This window comes from Syngnathoides biaculeatus, chromosome 18, assembly GCF_019802595.1.
Source record: "Syngnathoides biaculeatus isolate LvHL_M chromosome 18, ASM1980259v1, whole genome shotgun sequence".
Taxonomy (NCBI): Eukaryota; Metazoa; Chordata; class Actinopteri; order Syngnathiformes; family Syngnathidae; genus Syngnathoides; species Syngnathoides biaculeatus.
In genome coordinates, this window is record NC_084657.1 from 19,515,482 (window position 1) to 19,539,234 (window position 23,753).

The 23,753-nt window shown below is 41.0% G+C and overlaps 2 protein-coding genes across 2 annotated transcripts; both read right to left on the reverse strand.

The window, feature by feature from the left end:
- Positions 1-469: 469 nt before the first annotated feature.
- LOC133492139 (V-type proton ATPase catalytic subunit A-like) lies at positions 470-7,656 on the reverse strand. The gene is made up of 15 exons (XM_061804132.1): positions 7,463-7,656; positions 6,890-6,987; positions 6,239-6,367; positions 5,865-6,079; positions 4,382-4,519; positions 4,131-4,282; positions 3,878-4,040; positions 3,686-3,794; positions 2,536-2,658; positions 2,341-2,455; positions 2,197-2,260; positions 1,923-2,126; positions 1,720-1,814; positions 1,471-1,642; positions 470-1,039 (listed from the first exon to the last, which is right to left on the reverse strand). The coding sequence occupies exons 2-15, from the start codon at positions 6,969-6,971 to the stop codon at positions 947-949; spliced, it is 1,854 nt and encodes a 617-aa protein (XP_061660116.1). The 5' UTR covers positions 6,972-6,987; positions 7,463-7,656; the 3' UTR covers positions 470-946.
- Positions 7,657-9,157: 1,501 nt separating this feature from the next.
- Positions 9,158-13,447, reverse strand: LOC133491949 (actin-binding protein WASF3-like). The gene is made up of 8 exons (XM_061803716.1): positions 13,315-13,447; positions 12,587-12,721; positions 12,330-12,483; positions 11,426-11,543; positions 10,698-10,882; positions 9,788-9,991; positions 9,395-9,684; positions 9,158-9,315 (listed from the first exon to the last, which is right to left on the reverse strand). Exons 1-8 carry the CDS (start codon positions 13,445-13,447, stop codon positions 9,158-9,160), a joined length of 1,377 nt encoding a protein of 458 aa, XP_061659700.1.
- Positions 13,448-23,753: the final 10,306 nt, after the last annotated feature.

Genomic DNA, 23,753 nt, shown 5'->3' on the forward strand with positions numbered 1-23,753 from the left:
CGGGTATATTTTTGCAGCTGAACCCTACGGAAATTTGTATTTGGGAATTTTGTTTTTAATCCTTCAAATGTATTACAGTTAACAACTTTGTGCTGTGTCAATTTTACAAGACAGACATTTCTCAACTCTTTAACTGCCTGGCATATGTCAACAAAAAACATATTAGCTGTAGAAAGTTTCCACTCCGAAAGAGGTTTGGACTTCCCTGCTGTTGTGGTTCACTCGCCAAACTTCCTCACAGTCATTATGGCTTTAGTTCCCACTCAGTAATTGCCAATGTATGCATTAACCGAGCATTCAGTTAGTGTTTTTGTGCCACCTACAGTCTTGTTGCAGTTCAGCAGACTCACCCCCCCCCCCCCACTTCGATTAAAAGTAGTCATAAATGACAACTTTTTAATTCAACTTTTGCATCCCATGTGTTTTCAAATGTGAAGTGAGACAAAAATTAAACATAACTAACAGAATGTACTGCATAATTATTTTTATTTCATGATAACACTTCGCGTAGACATGTTTCGTTACAACTCATTCATTCACAATTTACACGTAATATCACGTACAGTCCACAAAATCACATCATCAGATTTTGGAGATTAAGCGCTGGAAGATTGTTTGCCGTCCCATCAAACAACACAATGTCCCTTTATTCACGTACTGTACATGTTCCCAGTAGATTCCCTGTCTTTGCAGTAGCACCACATTGTTTTAACTGCAAAGTTGTGACATTTAAATAAATATATACTGACTGGAGATTTTTTACAGTAAATGTAAATCAACGGAATGAAATGTAAAATGTGTGCACATGATGGAATGCTTACACAGGAGAGTAAACACAAAGGAGTTCACTTGACATTCAGATATAGAACCATTTAATTTGCACTACACTGCACCACCAAATATGGGGTAGGGAAATTGAGATGGAAAAGCTTCAGATTTTAAGAACTCATTCCTCCAGAGTCCGGAACGCATTTTGCATGTCCTCCAGCAGCTGGGCAAACTCTGCTTTTATCTTAGCTTCTCCATCCTTGACTGGGTCCTGATGTATCCATTATAGTTAAACAATAGCAGAAAAAAAAGGGGTGGGGGTGAGAAGAGATTCAGCGATGTCTGGAAATGTGTTATCTTTTAAACAAACCAACAAAATAAATATCCCCCATTTCAAAAAAATCTTGCCCATGAAAATGCATACCAAAAGCAACAGGTAGCACTAACTCTAGCCAATCAGGTTTTTGGCGAATTGCAGAAAATAAGACTTGTACCTCTAGAACAATTCCTGGTCTTACTCCTGAACATCACATTTAAATATAAACGGTAAAAACAAAAAAAAAAAATCACTGTATTTGTCGGTTAATATCATATACCAGGCATTGAAATGAACAAAACACCGAAGAAACAAAGATGGTCCAATAATATTTATATTCATGAAACGTTACACTTTTTTTTGTGTTGACGTGGCCAAAGACGTACCTTAAACTTCATAGAACTGATCTTGTACAAGATTTCACCCAGGTGCTCTCTGATCATGGCCCAGGTGATTTTGTTGTCGCTCTGAGCCGTGGACTCGACGGCGTGCCGCGACATGTCGTAAAAGGCGATCATGTTTGAGAGGATCCCGACTGTTTTGTAGAAGGGGCAGAACCTGTCGGCGGAGGCGGGGACAGGTATGAGATGAGGTTTGCAAAATGTTGGTTATGTGTGCGATGCTTTTGACATCACCTGTCGTAAGGTGTGTAACCGTTCTGCTGCAGGAAGTCATCTTTAATGAGTTTTGCGACTTCCAGCGTGATCTTATCAGTCTCTGCAAGAGAAGCCTGAGGACAAAATACAACCGGGATGGGGGATGGCATGCAAGTGTGGGGTGTCTCGCATTTCAAAAATTAGTTCACAAAATATTGTGCATTTCAAAACCTCCTCCTCACCTTTCCCACAAGCTGCACAATCTCAGCCAGATCCTCCTCCTCTTGGAGAATCTCCTTGGCTTTTGTACGAAGCGGTACAAACTCGGGGAAGTGTTTATCGTAGTATTCATCCAGCGCCCGAGTGTACTTGCTGTAGCTAATCAGCCAGTTCACAGACGGGAAGTGTTTTCTCTGAGCCAACTTCTTGTCCAGCCCCCAGAACACCTGAGAGGATGAAAAAGAAGTTGACACACTAATGCAAGGAGAGCATATTGTCCTACTAGCCATCACTTGCCTGAACAATGCCCAATGTTGCTGATGTGACGGGGTCTGAGAAGTCTCCACCAGGGGGAGACACACTAGAAAAGTTAACCCAAGAATCAATGCGTCATGAATAAATGATTTATTTCCCATTTTGTTAATCTGAAAGGCATCTTACGCTCCTACTATGCTGACACTGCCTTCTCTCTCGGGATTCCCCAGACACTTCACGCGTCCCGCTCGCTCGTAGAAGGAGGCCAGCCTAGCGCCCAAGTAGGCCGGGTACCCACTGTCTGCACACAATAGGAAGCCGTGGTCCTCAAAATGATACACTGGCTCTCAATCAAGTCCCCGACGTACACCGTCAACTCACCGGCGGGCATTTCGGCCAATCGCCCGGAGATTTCTCTCAGAGCTTCGGCCCATCGCGATGTTGAGTCGGCCATCATGCTCACGTTGTAACCCATATCTCGGAAGTATTCGGACAGTGTGATCCCTGCCGAAGTGAAAATGAAATAAAGCCAGTATTTCCTTACGTAGTTAAATGGGTTGTTCATCTACTCCAAGGATAAGTCTTTTATTTGCTGTTTTGAAATGCCATGTCAGCTTTACAGGTAGATCTGCACTAGAGGCAGTATAAGTGGATTTAAATACCGTAATTTCCGGCCTATATGCCGCGACTTTTTTCACACGCTTTCAACCCTGCGGCTTATGCGGTGATGTGGCTAATTTGTGCATTTTTTCCTAACAGCCGCAAGGGTGCACTCGAGGGGAAAATGGAAGAGTGAGACCGGTGGAATATATGTGCCGAGGAAGTGACTTTTCCTGGTATGTTTTTTTATTTATTTTAACCGACCCTGTTAGCGCTGGGCTAGCATTAGCGCTGTGCTAGCGGGTTGCTGCTGTGTTACTGACGTGTCTCAGTGATTTTTACCGGTATTTTTTTAACCAGCCCTGTTAGTGCTGTGCTACTGTGTAGTTGCCGTGGCAGTTTTTTATTTATTTTTTTAACCAGCTTTGTTTGTGCTACCGTGTTGTTGCTATGTTAGGCTAAGGTATTAAAAGTTTGTAAACTCTGTCTGTGTACCGTCTTTGTAAATACCTCAAGTTTCAATGTGGGCACCTACGGCTTTTACACAGGTGCGGCTTATGTATGTACCAAATGGTATTTCCTTTACAAATGTGCTGGGTGAGGCTTATAATCAGGTGCGCTCTGGAGGCCAGAAATTACGGTAATTTACCTGCTTAACATGGTGCTGTCAATCATCCATTAATTTACTTTCAAAACCACTTGTCCTCCTATTTTAACCAGGACCGACCCTGCATAGCTTACAAGATCAGGTAGCATGTGGGGGATTGGGTCGGCGCCCGGTCACGAAGGTTGCAATAATGTGCATTACACAAGTCTTGAAGGAATTGGTTCTGTAGTTTTTGTTGTTACGATGGTAAGAAAGAAAAACATGGGTGGAAATTGTGGGTAACCATTGTGGACGTACATGATGCCGTTTTTTTTTTTTTAGTACCTGTATAGATTGAAGCCTCTCTGGCAGCCACAGGCATGTTGGATGTGTTTGCAACAAGTGCCGTTCTCTTCATGATGCTCTCGACCTTGCCGCCAACTTCCATTGTGAGCTGTTGGGCCGGCACAGTACGAAATCTTTGATCACGTGATGACAATTTGCAGTTTTACATTCAATCCAAGTTCTTTCGCCCACCTCAGGGAAATCTCGCAACACTTCTGACATCTCATTCCCGCGCTCGCCGCACCCAACATAGATGATGACATCACTGTTGGAGTATTTGGACAATGACTGGGAGATTACAGTCTTTCCACAGCCAAAGGCACCTGGTATAGCTGTGGTGCCACCCTGCACACAGCTGCAAAGTAAACAGATTAATCAGTGCTAGTTTTTTTTTTTTTTTTTTGCACCAAAGAAAAGTGTTTGCGTGACATCTAGAAACCCTCACGGAAAAAGTGCATCCAGGACTCTCTGACCGGTGAGCAGAGGATGATTCGCAGGCAATTTCTCAGTGACTGGCCGGACCTGTCGTACAGGCCACACCTGCACCATGGTAAATTTCTCCTTGATGCCTTCAAAGTCCAGCTCCAAAACCACATCCTGAATACAAAACAGTCATTTATTTCTCATGAAAAAGAAACGACAAAATAAAAACCTTTTTTTTTGGAGGGGGGCGGGGGGGGGACGACAAAGACTCACAGAAACGTCGTAGTTTCCTGGTGGTGCCACGTAGGTGACGGTGCCTCTGCTACGAGGTGGAAGCATCAGTTTGTGCTTTATTAGGGAGTTCTCAAACACCACACCATAGATGTCCCCACCTGTAATGTGACTGCCAACCTTCAAGAGATGACAAATAATTAGTTGTATGCAACTGGAGGGAAAAAAAACTTACAGTGGGTAATAACAATGACAAAACCCACCTCTAAAAAAATATTTAAAAAAGTTGTTTTTTTTAATAAGTAATGGGAATAACTATACAAATTCCTAAAAATTTTAAATCCATCCATTCCTTATACCGCTTTTCCTCATTAGGGTCAAAATTAGCTGGAGCCTACTCAGCTAACTTTGGATCAACAGGCAGCGTACAGCTTGAACTGCACAAATACCAACTCGCTGCTGCGGAAAAACTGCAGTTCTTAGTGTTCTTTTCAGGAAACGATGTTTTGAGGCTCCACATAAAGCTTTGGATTACTTTTTACTCAACAACAAATAACAGGGCACAACTACAAAAGAGAGTTGCTTTGTTTGCTGTAGGTGTATTAAAATAATACAAAGAGTGGAAATGGTTGAAAAATAAAGGAGGGAGTCTGGATATCTAAGTGGCTGTTGGTTCCATTCATTCCATCGACTGGACTTGTGCATTTTGGTCACGGAGACTCTCCACACTTGGATTTTTAGCCACAGGTACATATAAAACTATCAGTATTGTTACGTATTAGCCTATTGTAAAAACACAATACAGTACATAATTGCTCTATAAACTCAATTAATATGAATTGGCGTCAGCTAGCTGGAGTTCAATTACCGCACTTTCAAAATAAGTGAATGCTTTGTCTTGTCTTGGTGTAAGTAATAAATAAATCAATACAAAAGATAACCCTTGATTCGGCGACACAGTGGAATACTCGTTTGCGTGTCTTGTTATGTGGCCGTCCAAAATGCAAATAAAATACTGTCTACTTCATGTTTCTTCCTAACATTGGATATTGTCTTTAAAGACACATGTACCAATACCGGTTAGATGCTGCGAGCCATTTTGTTATGAAACCCCCATTCAAAACAATAGTGCAAACTATGCATCAATTTGCCGTGTATCCTGTTAATAACAATATGATTATACATTTACAAATTGATATTGTGTCATAGTCATAACAACTCATAATTGAGGGAAACCATAACTACAATGTTGTCTTCAAAAAAAAAAAAAAAAAGTTTGACAAAGTTTAAAGTTGTTAGCCTGGTTGGCTTTCCAACCAGGGAATTTAACCTGCCTCTCCCACAAAGTCATTTAAGACGGTTTTCATTTTACCCCCAAAATATTTCTCATTTAGGAGGATTTTTCTCTCATAAAGTAACTCTTTTTGTCTTGTCATGATTTCACTTTGTTAAGTAGGACTTTTTTTTTTAATGACAGTGGCATTTTTAGATCCTCTGAGCTTCAACATCCTCATTAAAAACATACCCGAAGACTTTGGATAGGTGTAAAGTCCCATTTGAGGTCCCTGTTCAAGGCGCCGATGTTCACTCCTCTTGGGATGTAGATGCTTTTTGTGATGTCATTGATGTCTTTTAGAGGTCGCTGGATGCCATCAAAGATGGACCCCATGACTCCTGGTCCCAACTCTACAGAGAGGGGTTTACCTGTGCGAAGAACTGGGTCACCCACCGACACCCCAGCTGTGGTGCTAACTCAAGGAAAACAAACCCATGCAAAACCAGATGGCCTTGAATACAAATGATAGATTACCTGTGAAAAATCTGAAGTGAACAGATTTTGTATCATTTATTGAGCATGGCTTCATAAGTGCTTGACTTAACTAGGGTAAAACAGGATACAAGTTTCCTCATAGACCTGGATGGTGGCCATGTCTCCTTCTAAACGGATAATCTCTCCCACCAGCTCACTGTGGCCGACGCGCACCAGCTCGTACATGGCCGCTCCAGCCATCGCTGTCGCTGTCACAACTACCAGAGAAGAGGAGAGAACAACTATTAATGGAAAATAAAAACAATGGGGTATGAGAATTGGCTTCCCATCGTGTATGTAAAACATTCTTTCCATCCATTAATTCATTCTCTGTAACAATTTGACCTGATTAACGTCACAGGTAAACTGGAGCCGATTCCAGATGACTTGTCGACAGTTTGGATAGGTAGACCTTCTAATGGTAACTAGCCAATTCCAGTGCGTGTAAAGACAAACCCCCATTCACACTGATGGACAATTTACAGTCATGTAATGTTGGGACGGACTAATTTTCATCCCGGGTGATTATTGCTGCTGACATTCGGCATTTTTAACCTTATATGCCTTTTAAAATCAAATTTTTAAAAAAAGTATTGTGTTCTTCCTGAACAGAGATCAATTTAATAGGGTGAAAAATTCTGGCAACTATTACTAATTACCGGGAGAAAACGTCCAAATAAATCATGTAGCTTGAGACACCCATATGTTTACTCTGGTTCCATGAGGTAAAGCAATCAGACCTGGTCCAGAAACACCGTGGACGTATCCAAACTGGCTTTCTCGTTCCGCATCTTGGATCTTTGGAAGTTTTGAGATATCCATCTTGACGATTCGTCTTCTGAAAGATCCACCCAGAAACAAATACTTAATACACCCATCATGTCAAACTATTCAGACAGTGTCGAGACGTCATCATCTCAAATGTCAATAACAGGCCGGCTGACATGACCCCCGATGCCGCAGTATGAATGACCGACTCTGACAGCACAGGGTCACCAGCTAACAACACAGATGAGCCAGCTAAAACGTTTTCTAGCCTGAAATATAACTGACATTAGTATTTTATTTGTATCGGATTTGGTTACGTCCGAATCAAGTGTTTGGTTCAAGTGTTTGGTTATCAAATCGTTCAGTCGGAGGAAAACTGAACTGTGTACACGCACAGGTCAGGTGACTAGCTTGCAACGACATGCTAACGTCATCACCCTCATCACAAACACGTTGAATCGTCATTTTTTTTCGGGAAAAATGGCTCAAGAGGGGAAATATCGAGTTATTCAAAAGTCATCTTAATGCAAATGTAAATGTCCTACCTCGTAGGGATGTACAGCTATCCAGCTTTGTCACCCAAGTAGTGGCTAGAGAGAGAAGCTTAGCTGTGCTAATCACCTGCCAGCAGACTGAATAAACGTGAAGAAAATGTCGCCATTGTGGCTCGGGCAGCAGCCTTGTTGCCCTTGACTAAGTCATGTATTGGAGCCAACATGGCGGCGTACGCGCCCTAGATTCCGATTCGTAGCTGGATGCAGTTCTACATGGCCCGCTACTGACATCTATTGGACATATTTTAAAGCGTCACCTCAACTTAACCACAAATACTGTACAGTTAATAATGAAAAAAAAAAAATATATATATATATATAAAATATGTTAACATGGAAAGGTGTCATCTTTATTTGACTGTCCGTACATGTATTACACTCAAGTTAATGCCTTTGCGTATAGTGGCTATACACTGGGCAGTTTTTACATCGTGAGAAAAATGTCTTACTATTGATGTACGGATGGAATGATAGTATGTATGTATGTATGTATGCATGTTTTCTATATTCTGTTGATTATACCATCAAATGAACTTTGCTCAAGTGTGAGGATAAAAGAGGTCAGATTGCTCCTGTCTCTTATAACAAAACATGATGTTTGGTGGATACCATTTCTGTTTTCATTTATATGACTTCACCTAAGAAAAATAGCTCGGCATTCCCGTGACGTTCATTGCGGACTGCCCGCTACTACTACGACTAATATCCACCCATCTATCCATCCATCCATTATCTGAGCCGCTAATCCTCACAAGGATAATATATATATAGTGGTTTTTTTTTCTCTTTTCTCTCTAAGAAAATGGATGGCTGTATATATGTATATATACATTATATATACATCAATTTTCATAGCCGCTTATCCTCACAAGGGTCGTGGGAGTGCTGAAGCCTATCCCAGCTGTCAACGGGCAGGAGGCAGAGTACACCCTGAACTGAGTGCCAGACAATCGCAGGGTGCATCGAGACAAACAGCCGCACTCACAATCACGGCTGATCCACCGTGCTGCCATATATACTGTATTTTCATGGAAATGAAACATGAAAAAACACATATATATATATAATATATATAAAAATAGCAATCTTAATCCTGATTATCTCAAGATTTATTGATGTCATTTGGTAAAATACTTATTTATTGTAATGTTTTCACATTGAAAAAAAAAAAACAGATAAAGGTAGGGATACTGCCACTAACCCTAACACCAAATAAATATATCATATGTTAGACATACAACAATAAATATTTTTTGAGTACAAAAACTGAAGACAAATCTTTTGCAGATCTCCCCTGCAGACATGTCCCAGAAAGCGCAGGGTATTTATTTTAGCGTAACTGTGTGTGACACTGAGTTTACTGATTGACTTTCATGGTGTAGTCAGTTGGAGTATGTGTCATGAAGGAAGAAAAGAAAAGGGGGTGCATGGGGATGCTGTTAAGAATGGACTAAAAAGTTTAGCCTGGATTCAGGATGTGTCAGATGACTGGCGCATTTATTTATTTATTTTTTACTACTGGTGGTGCTCATTATAAATTAAAATCATTGTTACCTCTGCCACTGAGGTTGGTCTTGTCATGGTCAAACATGTGCATGTAATGATGTTATTATACTATTAATGCATTACATATTATTTGAAGGACATTTTTAGTTGCACAGATGGTCCAATGAAGCCTCACTGCATTCAATCTGACCACTCTTTGTCATCCAGCTCTGAGTCATCGTCGGAGTCAGTGTACTCTACTGCGATGCGCCGTGACAGGATGGTGGCTACGTCATTCCCGATTGGGTCACGCTTGCTCTGCAGCTCTTGCTGCTCTTGTACTTTCTTAAGATGGATGCCTAATGACCATAAGCAGAGTTTTATAATTACAATAACCACACATACATTTCATGAACATTGAGGCAGATCAGAACTCACCCATGCGTTTAGCAGATAGAAGACCACACCTCGCATCTCTTACTGGTTTTATTTCTGCTCTGATGCTTCCACAGAGTCCTGAAATGTGTGATGGGGCAGCTGGAGGAGGCAGAGGTGGAGGTGGACCTGGAGGAGGTAACATGGAAGGTCCCAGAGGAGGCACAGGTGGAATTGGGTAGCCTGGGCCAACGTTTACAGTCGCTCCCTTATGAGCTGCTGGTAGTGGAAAAGGGGAGGTTGTGTGGGTTGATGGCATAGGTGGACCTTTGCCAGGTAGAGGGTGGGCACATCTGATTGACAAACAAAGTCAAAAAGGATTATGTACATATTTAAAAATCTATTTTAAATATCAGCTGCGATAATACAAAGTGGTAAATTTTTGCACAAACATACTTGCAATCTGCTGGCGGGTGTATTGAACTGTTCATCTTCTCTGCACCCCGAGCTTCTGCACCCTTAGCTGTTATCTTATTGACGTCAATACTGTGGTATTCATGCTCTGCTGGCAGGGAGGGCTGCGCGTTCCCGTGCGACTTGATATAGTTGGAAGCACCGAGGGCTGGCACAGGTGGGGTAGGGTAGTCAGGAACCTCAGGCCTAGAAGGACAAAGAGAAAGCAACAACATGATTTGGAGCTGCTTTATGTACGTATCTGGAACTTGGTTTTTCCGGTCACGAGGTTAACCAAGCCCAAACAGTGTCAATGAAAACTCAATACAATATTAATACAGTATGAAAACTGTGATGGCCGGATTGTGTTGGAGCTCATTGTGTAAGTGCACCTAATGTGGTGGCAATAATAATATGGTGACAGAATCCTACTTATGTTTATATGAATGGGGACTAACTGGGCTATGTTAATTTGAACACTTTTGCCTCTATTTTAGAGACTCATTTCGATTGTAACGGTGGGGGACTGGTGAGCACATCTGCCTCACACTTCCGAGGACGCGGGTTTAAGTCCGACCTCACCTCTGTGGTTTGCATATTCTCTCCCTGCCTGCGTGAGTTTTCTCAGGGTACTGTGGTTTCCTCCCACATCCCCAAAAACATGCACGGTAGGTTAATTGAAGAATCTCAAGTTGCCCGTAAGTGTGAATGGTCGGTTGTTTATGTTCCTGTGATCGGCTGGCAATCAGTTCAGGGTGTACCCTGCCTCTCGCCCAGAGTCAGTTGGGATAAGGCTCCAGCATGCTCGCGACGCCAGTGAGTTTAAGCAGTACGGAAAATGGATAGATTATGACCAAATAGGGATTTTGACCTCACAAGACGGACCCCTTCATCACATTCCCATTACACAAACCTGCCCTCTGGGGAGAGTGAGCCCTCGGATGATGCTCCTCGCCGCAGAGTTTGAGAGTGGCAGTGCTCTGGTCGAAAATCTTTGTCGAACGCCATCATGCTCCACTCTTGTCTGCGGTTTCGAGCCTTTCTCAACTTCTTCACCTGGCACTGGAGGGTGCTACTTTCCACACAGCGCTTCTGTTCCTGAAAAGATAATAAATTCATGAAGCAAAAACATGCATGTGTGACACACAAGTTTAATTCGTTCCGTGACCACGGAAAATTTCCTTAGGGTTATATCCGTTGCATCTTTCTGAAAGATGTGTCTGATATTTTGGTGACAATATTAAGCTACATCATAGAGGCAGCACCATTGCGAACATTGCATGCATTTTATCCTGACTTTGGGTGAACGACGAGTCACACCATGGATAGGTCGTCAGTCACTGATAGGGCACCTTGTGTAGACATACTGAAAAGCTAGTAACACTTACAGTACATTCACACCTACACGCCATTTGAACCCTTATTTAAGATAATATGGATGTTTTTGTAATGTAGGAGGAAGTTGGCATAACCACGCAAGCACACCCACAATATTATACATATGAATATATATATCTCTCTGATAATGTTAACCAAAACATATTATTCTGTTTAAAAGCAGACCGTTTGGGAAGTCCGTGTTATGAGAAATAACATTAATAAAGGCAAAGGGGAAATAAAATTCATGATGTATGCTCTCACCCTCTGCCTCCTCCTTTCTTTCCTCTTGTCCTCAGTATCCTGCAGCATTTTCTCCTTCCACAAGTCAAAAAAGTACGACGGGTCTGAGTAGAATCTCATAGCTTCAGTGCCATCCTCTCTGTTTGCAACAAAGAAAGAAACTGTTTGTCCTAATTGTTGATTTGTTAACCTGGATCAGTGTTTCTCAATCTAATTGAACAAAGGCACACAATAATAACTCAATAATCGACATTTAAAAAAAATATCGCGTGACATACCGCGGTAGTAAAATGTCCCAAAAAGTATATTGTTTGAAATAATGCTAATCTCATTGCAATTTGCTCACAAACCTGTGCCTCTTGAATTGAACACAAAGCTTTTCTGAAGTTCTACTATGTGCACGGCACAGTGACCGACTGATTAGCACATCAGCCTCATCATCCCTGCGTGGGTTTTCTCTGGGTACTCCGGTTTCCTCACACAACCCCAAAACATGCGCGGTAGCTTGATTGAAGAATCTAAATTGCCCGTAGCTACGCAATAAGTGTGTGAATGATTGTTTGCTTATGTGTGCCCTGCGATTGACTGGCGACCAGTTCAGGGTGTACCCCGCCTCTCACCTGAACATAGCCGGGATAGGCTCCAGCATGCCTGTGACCCCTAGTGAGGATAAGCGGTAGAGAAATTGGATGGATGTACCTTCTTGCCACCTAGTGGAATGGCATTTAATTTTTCCGACCTGTCACTCTAGGTTGCTGCATAGATACAATAAAGGAACAAAGATATATTCTTTGTAGTAGATAAATCAATTATGCGAAAATGGATAAATTCCCAAGGAACACTTGATCATCTCCCACAGCACGCTTATATGCTGCACCACAGTGGCTGGGAACCACTGGACTACATCATCATGCTTCTGGAGTACCTGTAAGCAGTGAGATCGCTGAGAGGCGGAGGACGGTCGCTGCTGTCGTACATGCTAGTCACCGAGTTTGGAGTGCTGCCTTTGGACAGCACCTGCTGGTCCTGGATATTAGAGCTTTGAAACGCTTTCCTCAGGTTTATGGCCTGAAGGGACACTGCAAAACAGACACATGTTTAAGATGAGTGGGTGTGATACTAACAATTCGGAAAACTTTTTTAAAACATGTTTTTGTTTTTTTTTTAATTGGTACAATTTACCTTCTTCCACATTGGAGTCTAATTGAGTGACCTTGATGGCCAAGCGGTCAATACGATCTTGGAGTGAATTTGCTCGCACGTAAAAGGTGTTGGCTTCATTGAAAAGATCACCAAATATATTTTCTGCGTGTTTACCTGCAACCCCAATGCATTGTGTACAATATCTGTTATCAGATGTAAACAGTAATACATTTAAAACACACGAAACTCACGACAGAGTGATTAAGATTGAATATGAGCAGAACAACCGACAAACTATTGTAAACTAGCTCCTCTGACTATACAGTAATTCATATATTCATATCCATTGATTGTATTGCTCACGCTGACCAGACACTTCAGCAATTGTGTGTCTACATTTGTAAATCCAGTTAATCTCTCTGGATTACGGGAGCACCACGTGGTCCGTTCCCAAGCAAACATTAAGAATGGTAGAGAGTATTATGTATATGTTATTAGACTGGCTTTGTGTTCTCACCCATCCATTCTCTGTCTTATCTGCTTGTGCAAGCATGGCAGTAAACTGTAAACCCCCAGAATGTCACCAAATCTCATCACACACACTGAGCGTGTGTCTGTGTGTATGTGTCAGTGACTACAGGCCAGATGTCCATAAGAAAATTTGGTTCCAAAAAATAGTCTGTTCATTTTTCTCCCTGCATGTCACTTGCAGCAGTTGTCTTTTTGTTTCATGGTCATCAGTCGATGAAAATTAAAGATGATCTTACTTAGACTGCTGAGCTGACGGATGATGGCAGACAAGGTGTTGTTGTTCACACATTCCAGCTCGCTATCAATCCTGTCGGGCACTGCAGTTTTGCACAGGTGCCGGGGCTCAATGGTTCTCCTGACCATGGGCATTCCCGCTTCTCACATCTCATCCACAGCACCTGCTGGAAGACAGTTCGACATCCGTGTCCGATCATTTGATCTTACATTTCATTGAGAAAATTACTCTCCAACACTGAAACAAAATCATATCTAGAGAAAAAGCTGACTATGCCAAAACTGATAAACTGGTGGTAAAAAAAAAAAAAACGAGTCCAGTAATTTACAAGGGAGTTGATTAGTTTGATATCAAAATACATACTGTAAGTCAGTGGTCCTTTTTGCACTTTTTGCACCAAGTTCCATATAAAACCTTTCTTAGCTTGCAAATGACAAGCATCATGAATATTAAAATACTGTAGCATAGTACGACAAAGTGTTCATAAAAAAATGTGGTTTTATTACTAAAAAGAACATTTAGTATTATTGTCACTATAATATTATGTACAGCATTAATTCCCCACTTAAATATAGATTTTTTAAAGTATTTAAAAAATGTATTATACCCAAAAGTCAAATAAAATTGAAATGTATTACACATAAAAGTACCAATACTAAACTTTCAGAATTACTGACACAAATAATGTGGCATCTAATTAATACCTAATTATATTTATTGCCCCTACAGTACAGTATATGTATTATATTCCTGCAATGAATAACCTCTATTGTACAGGTGAGGTCACAATTCTACTCAAATTTCAAATGCACTCTTATACAGTATAGTATTATATTCATTCCTTCTTTCAATATAATGTCCATTTCGTTGTATGTCAATCCATTTTTCCTCATTTGGACCGCGGGTGTGGAGGAGCTCATCCTGGCTGATTTTAGGAGAGATGCAGGGTATACTTTGGACCCACAATTGCTTGCTTGCGTGGCGTGCAACCAGAACAACCCACTTGTGTTCCGTTACCTTGTTCTCCACCATGTGTTGCATTATGCAAAAACTTTTGGAAATCACCATAATGCTCACAAATACCACAAGTAATGATTTCCAATACTCTCCACAAAACATGCTCTGAGCGACGGTGTATAATTGGGAACGATTACAAAAAAATAATAATTAAAAAGTGAAATGCTAAAATCGGTGCGTATAGATCCGTATTTACACAACCATACAAAAACACGTACCTCTGTCTTGTTGTCAGTTGGCTACGTTGGTTTTCAATGTCCCGCTGACGCGCCGCACGGAGCAGTGGACTCCATTGTCTTTATTCGAATAAAAAAAAAAAAACCTATTAATTAATTAATATTCCTTTCTCCTGTCACGTGCCAGGTATCGACTGCAGACATTTGTGCATGAAGGAATACACTCTGACAACATGACCTCTGAATCTAAATCAAAACATGAGGGGATTTAGTCAGCAGATTTACTGGATCAACCAATCCCACAGCACCATAGCAGACCTCGGACATACAATGTGCTTTTTACCCCCGCAGGCTTAATTAAGACCTCATACCTTCGACCAAGTATGAGTGAAGTCATTAGTTTCAATCAACAATATTCATGTCCAGCATGATCAGAATTGCATTCATCCTCGTCTCTCTCAATTAAGCATTTATTTATTTTTGTCACTTTATCATGGGCCATCCATCCATCCATCCATCCATTTTCTTAGCCGCTTAGCCTCACAAGGGTCACGGGAGTACTGGAGCCTATCTCAGCTGTCAACGGGCAGGAGGCGGTGTACACCCTGAACCGGTTGCCAGCCAATCGCAGGGCACATAGAGAAAGACAACAGTCACACTCACAAACACACCTCGGGGCAATTTAGAGCGTCCAATTAATGTTGCATATTTTTTGGGATGTGGGAGGAAACTGGAGTGCCCAGAGAAAACCCACATAGACACGGGGAGAACATGCAAATTCCACACTGCAGGGCTGGGATTGAACCCGGGTCACCAGAACTGTGAGGCTCACGCAATCCAGCTGCTCCACCATGCTGCCCCTTGCACATCAATTCTAAATAATATTTGTACTTAAATAAAAATTTGAAAACAAGCCGTTCGATATAAAATGCAAATGTACGAAAATGTTACACACAACTGAACAGTTTGGCAGTGATTTTGCATACCACAAGAGTTATCCCACATACCACTGGTGGTACTCATATCGCATTTTGAGAATCACTGAACTCTATTGTGCAGAAAGTTTGCCATTTATTTGTGCTGTCTGAATTTCTTCTGAATATAGGTTACTCCCCATATAATGCCCTCGATGTATCCCACCAGGCATTTTGGTAGTGAGCAATGAATACCTACTCGAAAATGCATTCCTTGGTGCATTGCACTGTTTCACAAATTGTGGTGTGAAATATTGAATATCATGTCTAAATAAAGTAAACTATTTAGACATGAGCTACTGTAATTCCTCCTAGTGAGTTTGAAAACACACTTCAAAGAGGGAAGTAATCTACAAAGGTATTTTAGTAATGTTGTACCATAGTTCCTTGTGTATAATGTGCACCCATGTATAATACGCATCCCCAAAGTTGACCTCAAAGTTCTGGAAAACCCATCAACATATGCACAGTGTGTTTTTACAAGATATGATTTTTGCCCATATCAAAACATTAACTTTTAGCTGTATTTTGTTAGTTTTCAATTATCACTTGTATTTTAAAAAAATGTTTTACAATTTCTGCCTGGGTATGTAAACTCTTGAGCACAATTGTACATATATGGAGTCATATGTACCCCTGTCACATTGGAATGAAAGTGTAGACTACTCCTATTTCATAACCTCAAGGTGAAATACATAAACAAAATGTGAAAATCTTTTTCATTTTCTCTTATACCTATGTATAATGTACACTATTGACTTGACAATGTTTTTGGGGAAAAAATGAACATTGTATGTGAGAAAGGAAGGTACCACTGTACGTCACTAGGCATTATGTACATGTAGTTTTTGTTTTCTAATCTTCTAGTTTTTCTTTTCAGAGGTCCTGTTTAATTGTCGCAGTGAGACAGCGAATATTCTATTTTATTTTTCATGCATTAGTGCTTACTGCAACCACGTCAACAGGTCCACTCCATTGTCACTCACTTTGGTCTTATTTGAAATAACATAAACTGTGGCCTACTTGTCGGTTCATAGCTCACTGGATCTGACCTGGATTAACAGGGAAAGGAGACACTCACTATTTGGTTTGAAGGCATCACACATACATGCATGCACACACGCACGTACACACATAGCGGTCCTTTATCACAGATGGCATCATCTGGATTGCAGGAGGCAGCAGTGTAACCTAGATATGGAGGCTTAAATCTTTATAAACAGCACACCGTCAAACTCTCAATCCAACAAACTGCAGGCTGCTATTCCATAAACGCATATTTTAACTCAACATTGAGAATGTTCGGTTGGATTTGCCTGGTTTTTTGAGCTTGAGTATGTTGATATTTGCAGAAGCCGTCAAAATAAGGCAGGAAACAGCAGGAGTCACTTCACAGTGCCATAAGTGGAATATTCAAAGTGTCCTTTTTCATTGTTTAATGAACAAGGCTTTATTGACAAGGACACAAACATGTTTGTCACTTACTATTGTATTCGCAAATGAAAAGTCACGCGGCTAAAAATGTTAGCAATCTCATTTGCACGTATTTGAAGAGACCAATATTTGATCCTCAGTACAATTTTGAAAATTAATTTTAATCAAATATGAGAACCACAGAAAAATTGGAAATAATGTGGTGTGCTACGCATGTCCTTGTCATCGGAACGCAATACAGTACAGTCCCACTAAAGCAACATTAAGTTGTATATACTCCTAGGCCATTGGTAATTTTTGAAAAATGTAAATTTAATAGTTCTATTCTATTTAGCTTACTTTCTCTCTATTTTTATTACAGTTAAAATATTACTTAAATGTTGTGTCTATACTTCATAACAGGACTCAGACACATCTTACTCTGTACAGCATTATTTCTGGGAATGGGAGAATACCTATACCAGATATTGGTAGTGAGCTGATACCGACTGTATTTCAAGGAATCAAGTACTACTCATGAATTTCAGTGCATTTGAAACAGTTGTAAGGCCACTTTTTCATTTTCTTGGGCATTGTTGTTATTGTTGGTGTCATGACACGGAAAGAGCGCATGTCACTTAGTGGTTTTCTGTGTATTTGCTGGTGCATTAATCTTCAGATAAGCGGTATTAACCCCAATATAGCATGTACTGTACTGCCCGTTATCATCCTTATCGCCTATTGCACTCAAAGATCAAATAGCACGTGTACAGCTTTTGTGTTTTGTCTTGCTCACATTGATTGATGTGCCATCGATTGCATTTCTAAAGTTCTGCCATCATCAGTTAGTGACTTTGCTTTTCCATCTTCCATTGGATTTGTTTTAAAGATGTTTCTCTATTTTCCTCCCCTTTTAGTCCCCCAAATAATGGCTTGGTTTAAAAACTTTAGAGCAGTAATTGTCAACGTGTTTTACCACAACCGGCACGCGTTTTCTCTCTGTGGTATTGCAAAACAGTTACTGACTTAAATGTTCAAACTACGCAAAATGATGCAGTGGATTAATTCAATGAAAAAAAAAAAAACAATACAGTTCAGTCGTATTTAACTTTTAAGAACATTAAATTAGCATTTAATCTTTTATCTTTTTTGTATTTATATTTTTATATTTATTTAGGTTCACTTTTTATTTTCCTCAGATTCCTGTTTCCTTTTTATTTATCTACAACACTTTCAGATACTTTTTCAGTGCTCTATGAGCAAAGCTGATTTAATTTATGAGTAATACATTTTAATTGAATCATTATTTAAGTGCACTTTCTTTATTTTCCTATATTAAAGTGCAGTGCTAATCTTAAAACTATGCATAATGTTTCAGTGGTTTAAAATAATATTGAATATACTGAAAAAACAAAATTCCATCCAATTTTTTTTATGACCAAATAGGCCTACTAAGGATAAATGTCAAATATTTTCGTGATACTTGTAGCCCAAAATGTTTTTTGTGGGTGATAGTTGATGTAAAAAGTTCGAGAACTACAGTTGTAATTTACAGCATTGGTTTCAATTTCTTCATGAGCGGTGACACCTGCTAGTGCCACCTGATGGCTATTTATGGTAGTACACGCAAACGAGCAGATTGGCTTTTTCCTGAATGCATTTCAGGACTTGTCAAATATTTCTTGTGATTGGTGTTTAAAGGTAATATTTAATTTCATTGTATTGGAACAAATCCTACTATGAGCACATGAGGAGATTCTTAGAAATTCTAAAATGACTTATTGGGTTATGATGGCCAGACGTGAGCAGGGAGACCTGTAAGGAGATGAGGCTTCATTGAAATCACATCCACGTGCTAAGAAACTGGAGGTAAAATCGAAATGAACTTCACAAAGAGTATACAGAGACCAGCTGCAACATTATGACCAACAATATCCAGGAATGATCAAGACAGGAAATGTGTCATATATTCACTGTTACAAAAGTTACCTTAGTTTTGATTGCCCTGTCAGAGAAGTATTTATTTATTGTGCTGAAATGTAGTTTACAGTGGTGTAGAAATGTACTGCACCTATTGAGCGCTGTTCCTTTCTTGTATTTATATGATCCATCCATCCATTTTCTCAGGTGCTTATCCTCACAAGTGTCACGGGGAGTGCTGGAGCCTATCCCAGCTTTCAACGGGCAGGAGGCGGGGTACACCCTGAACTGGTTGCCAGCCAATCGCAGGGCACACCAAGACAAACAGCTGCACTCACAATAACGCCTATGGGCATTTTAGAGTGCCCAGAGAAAACCCATGCACGCACGGGGAGAAGATGCAAAGACCACACAGGCGGGTCTAGGATTTAACCCAGGACCTCAGAATTGTGAGGCCAAAGCTTTTCAGCTTTTTCGTGCCGCCTGTAGTTACATGATGTATCCAAAAAAAAAAAACAGTGTTAGATTCAGCTCTCACTGGTGCAGTTTTACACCACTATGTACGGCAATGAGCATGGGCTCTGACAGACGAGTTTGAATACCTCGGTAGAGGCAGAATTTGATTTCGGGTTTTGGATTGCAAGTGCACAACGTTGTAGCTGGGCAGTATATGTGGTACTCCACACTCCAGACCATTTTGAAGACTTTCAACTTTATGTTATTATTGGCTTCAAGTTAACCACTGACAAAGAGGAAGAGCAAATTATGATATAATTTGGTGTTACTTAGTCAATGAGTTCCTTTGTGAGCTCCATAGGAAAAGTGCCAGTTTGAAACTTCTCTTCCAAGTACTGTATTTAAAATCCGTACTAAATTGTACCGCATCATTGTGGCACAATCATAATGTAATTAAGCTACTGTTGTCTTTTTCTCGTGTTTACAATGGGCCTCAACAAAAGACAAAACCTTGAATTTTCCCATAGTGCCGCAGCACACATCACACAACAGCGGGCAAAATAAGCAGGCGCAGCTTAATACCGCATGAAAAGCCTTCACAGTTCCTGAGCCGCCCGAAGTGGGGGTGACTCTAAGAATGCCTCGGCTTGTTTGTCTCATGGTTTAAGTGGCGCACATAGCCATGGAAAGATCATTAAATCACTGTTTTACCACTTGGCTTAATCCTCACAACAAAGGGGGCCGACGCAAAAAAAAAAAAAAAAAAATGGGGAGAGAGAAAAAAATGGGGAGCGAGATTAAGAAGAAACTTGATGGATCCAAAGTGACGGCTCGGGTTCCCCGCCTTGCCAAAAGGGAGTTAGGAATCTTGATTCCGTATCTCCCAGGCTGAAAAGTGGCGGCTGATCGGACATTCCCCGTTACCCCTGCAGTGGCCAACCGCGCTTGTAGTGTCCGCCGCTCTGGCCATCTGCCGGATTACCCAGCAGGATATATTTTTATAGAGAGCATCCTATTCATATCCCGCCTGCAAAGGTTTACATTAAGGTTGAACTCGGGTGCACTTACAATGGCAGATGAAGTAAGCCCTATCCTTCTTACAGCGCCCCCTCCCCATCTCCTCACTGTTTGGGGTGCTGATGGCACAGAGTTGAAAGGGGCTGCTTTTACCGTGCCATGAAAGAGGATCTCACGCATTGCCGCTGTCTGCCACTAATTGTTTTGTTTTTTTGTTTTGTTTTGTTTTGTTTTGTTTTTCTTCAAGGCGCAGACGATAGAGCGGTGCCCAGCATGAAGCAGAGAAAAAAAACATTTGGATGTGCCAAGTGTGATTGTTTCAACTAATAGGCATCAACAGGCCAACTTCTCCCAGTTACCATACAGGTGAACTCATTCCTGGGAAAATGTTTTTCTCTTTCTCAGCCTTGTGGGCGCGATGGCGTCCCCCTTTTTCCTCGCTCTAACGGGATTAGTCGTGCCAGTGCTACCCCGGCTGTCACGGTACTGTCTACTTCCCATCTCTCTTCTGGGCCTCTAATGTGATTAACCCATTCCCTGTGGTCCAAATGGTTATGAAGTGGGAGAGGGGGAGTGCGGGGCACCTTCTTGGCATGTTCGCCATGATGCCCAACTCGCAGTCATTGGCACTTTTTGTCAGGAAGGAAGGACTGAGGTCAACTTAGTGCTAAGTCACAGTGGAGGGAATTCATTCTCTCTTCTGATGCTGATCAATTTTAAACAAATACTTAACCTCTTTTTCAACATCAGACTGACTAAAATATGCATGTTTTGTAAAAAAAAAAAAAAAAAAACACTTTTCATGTCTAGCTTTTCGTTCACGCACCTTGATGGAAACCTCCAAAGGCACATTTGGACGGTGGACTCAACAGTGACGTTTAACTTCTGCCGGGACAATATTAATTGGCGACACCCATCATCTTGTCAAATCTCAGTGTCGCGGGGGCTTCGCCTGTTTAACACGCGTCACGCTCATTTTCAACCCAAGTTGTCTTGGGGGTGTGCACTGTTGCGAGCAGAGGACCAGATGCCCTTTGCCACTCCTCACAGGGAGCAGGGCTACATCCAGAAATCACCTCAAGAGTGACAAACACTTGTCACTTTATGTTATTATTATTATTTTCTTTATGGAGTGGGATGCAGTGCAGCTTCTCAGTGAAATGATTAATAGGGGATTTGAGGGCTGATATTGTTGGGCGGACTTCTGTCTGCAAGGCCGGTAATTGAATATGTCTTTGTGAAATACAGAAAAAAAATATGTGGGTTTTTAACTAATATGACTTGATGCATAGTATAAGAAAATGTCATTGACACCATGGGTTGTTTTCACGTGACCTCACCCGTTGGGCTGCCTTGAACTACGGTCATTTTCGATCCCTGAGCTCCGTTACTCATACATAAGCTAGGTGGACGACATCATGTTTCGAACTGCATTTATTGAAGACTCGACCGACAGCACATCAAGCCCAGAATGACTATTAGGCTACCTGGCATACACACATCACGGGACTAGGACTGCGTCACAAAGGCCGCAGTATTGTGCCCTTGATCTTTTCCTCTACGTGACAGAAATCACGAAGGAGGAGCACTTACCGGTATGCTAACACACAAAACGAAAGGGGGTGGAATATTATTATTTTAATATCAAGGCAAACTCCATTTATTCCATTTTTTTTCACAAAGTAAAACTTGTACATTAGTTCACCACAAGCAAAGTGAAATGTTTATTATTTGTTTAAATGGGAGAAAGACAAAAGAATAAACAAATCCAGTATTTCGCAAAATTCTCAAATCTTTCAAGTGACTAACAAAAAAATGATATTGATTGTAATGCTGGCCTTGTGAAAAGATTATCGATTAAACTTGTTAGCTTAGCTCGGCGACACATCAGCACAATGGAGGTTGAGACTGGGAAGCGGGATAGCAGCGTTGGGCAATTGCCCGCAAAGCAAAGTCTCCGTGAAGCACAGAGCCCCAGAACGTCCAAATTCTTTTGTCGAAAGCGTAAGACGATGTCCCCGCTTACGCAGCCGGACTTGTGTACTGGATCGCGAGCCTTTGAAGAGCGCGCTGGCTAGTAACTCTGGGAAAAGCTTCAGTGAATTGGCGAGAGTTGTTGAAAAAAAAAAAAAAAAAAGTCAGAAGATAAGTCAGAAGAAGGCTCTCTGATGGTTAGCAAGTCCTCTCTTGTGTACTTGAGTCCCGAGACGCCCGTGAAACACAAAGACACAAACAGTAACCGAGAGTATTCCGGAGACTTCCACACTGGTACGCGTTCGGTAGGGAGGTTAAATGGCTGCACGCAGTGGTGTGTGGGTAATTCAGCAAAAAAATGTTACGTCAGTGAAAAAAAACATAGTTTTGTTGCACATAGGGTTCTGCCAACCATTGGAAATTGTTCAAGATTTGAATTTCATTTCGAGTTGAGGAACCAAAAATTGCTTATATTTCAGATGAAACACTTCAAATGCTTGAAATTATGACCACGTTTGGTGGAGAAATAAACAAAATTTCTACCCCACGTTGAGAATAATTGTAAACATGTCTTATTTAAGAGAGGAATAGTGAGTTTTGGTTAATTTGTGTTAAAATGTAAACGCAATAAAAGTGTTGAAACTTTCAATGTGATCTCGCTAATTCTTTTTAAATTTTTTTTTACTTTTAACGGCATTGGGTTTGACTTTTTTCAGACAATCTCTCCTGCTAAGTTATAGCTAAGCCATCAGAAAAACAAAACAAAACAAAACATAACAGCAGAATGACAAAGACAGCATTTCACGTGAGGCCACAGCTCTGCTCAGACGACAGCATGGAGAATTAGGAGTCTTAATTAAGATTTTTAACAAGTCTGCATGTGCTGTCCATATGCGAGACAACGGGCTTGAATAGGGCGGGGTGTGGCGGCTCCTTAAACAGCTGCCTGCTCCCAAAGAATTCCCAACGTTAACATGAAGGAATGTGTCACTTCATAAGATAGTCAACGTTTTTGCTTCTGTAGGAGACAAAACTTTCACGCTCCTCATTTTTGACACATTTAGTTGTACGTACGTGTTTCCATTTCAAGCAAAAGTACTGTAAAGGAGCAAACCAAAACAATCCAATATTGTGGCCGAAAGACAATACCGGCCATTAAACTGTGGCGCCCCTTGTGTGGAGATTTGGTGGCTTTCCAATCCTGATTTCTTTGCCAGCACCATGTAATGGAAGGTGACACTTATTGTATTGGCAGGGGCTAATGAGTGTCTAAAAGCTGTGTGACTGTGTGCGCCCAGGAATCTCATCGTGTGCGTTGGTTGCCTGGAAAAAAAAAAAAAAGGACAATATCTTTTCGTAAAAGAAGTGGAGCCCCCCCAAAAACAAACGGCCGCAACGCCGTCAGTGTGACTCTCACGAGGCACGCGAGTTCAATTATTCCACTGCTAATAGAGATATAAAGAAGAAAAAATTAGTTTGCAGCTTCAGATGAC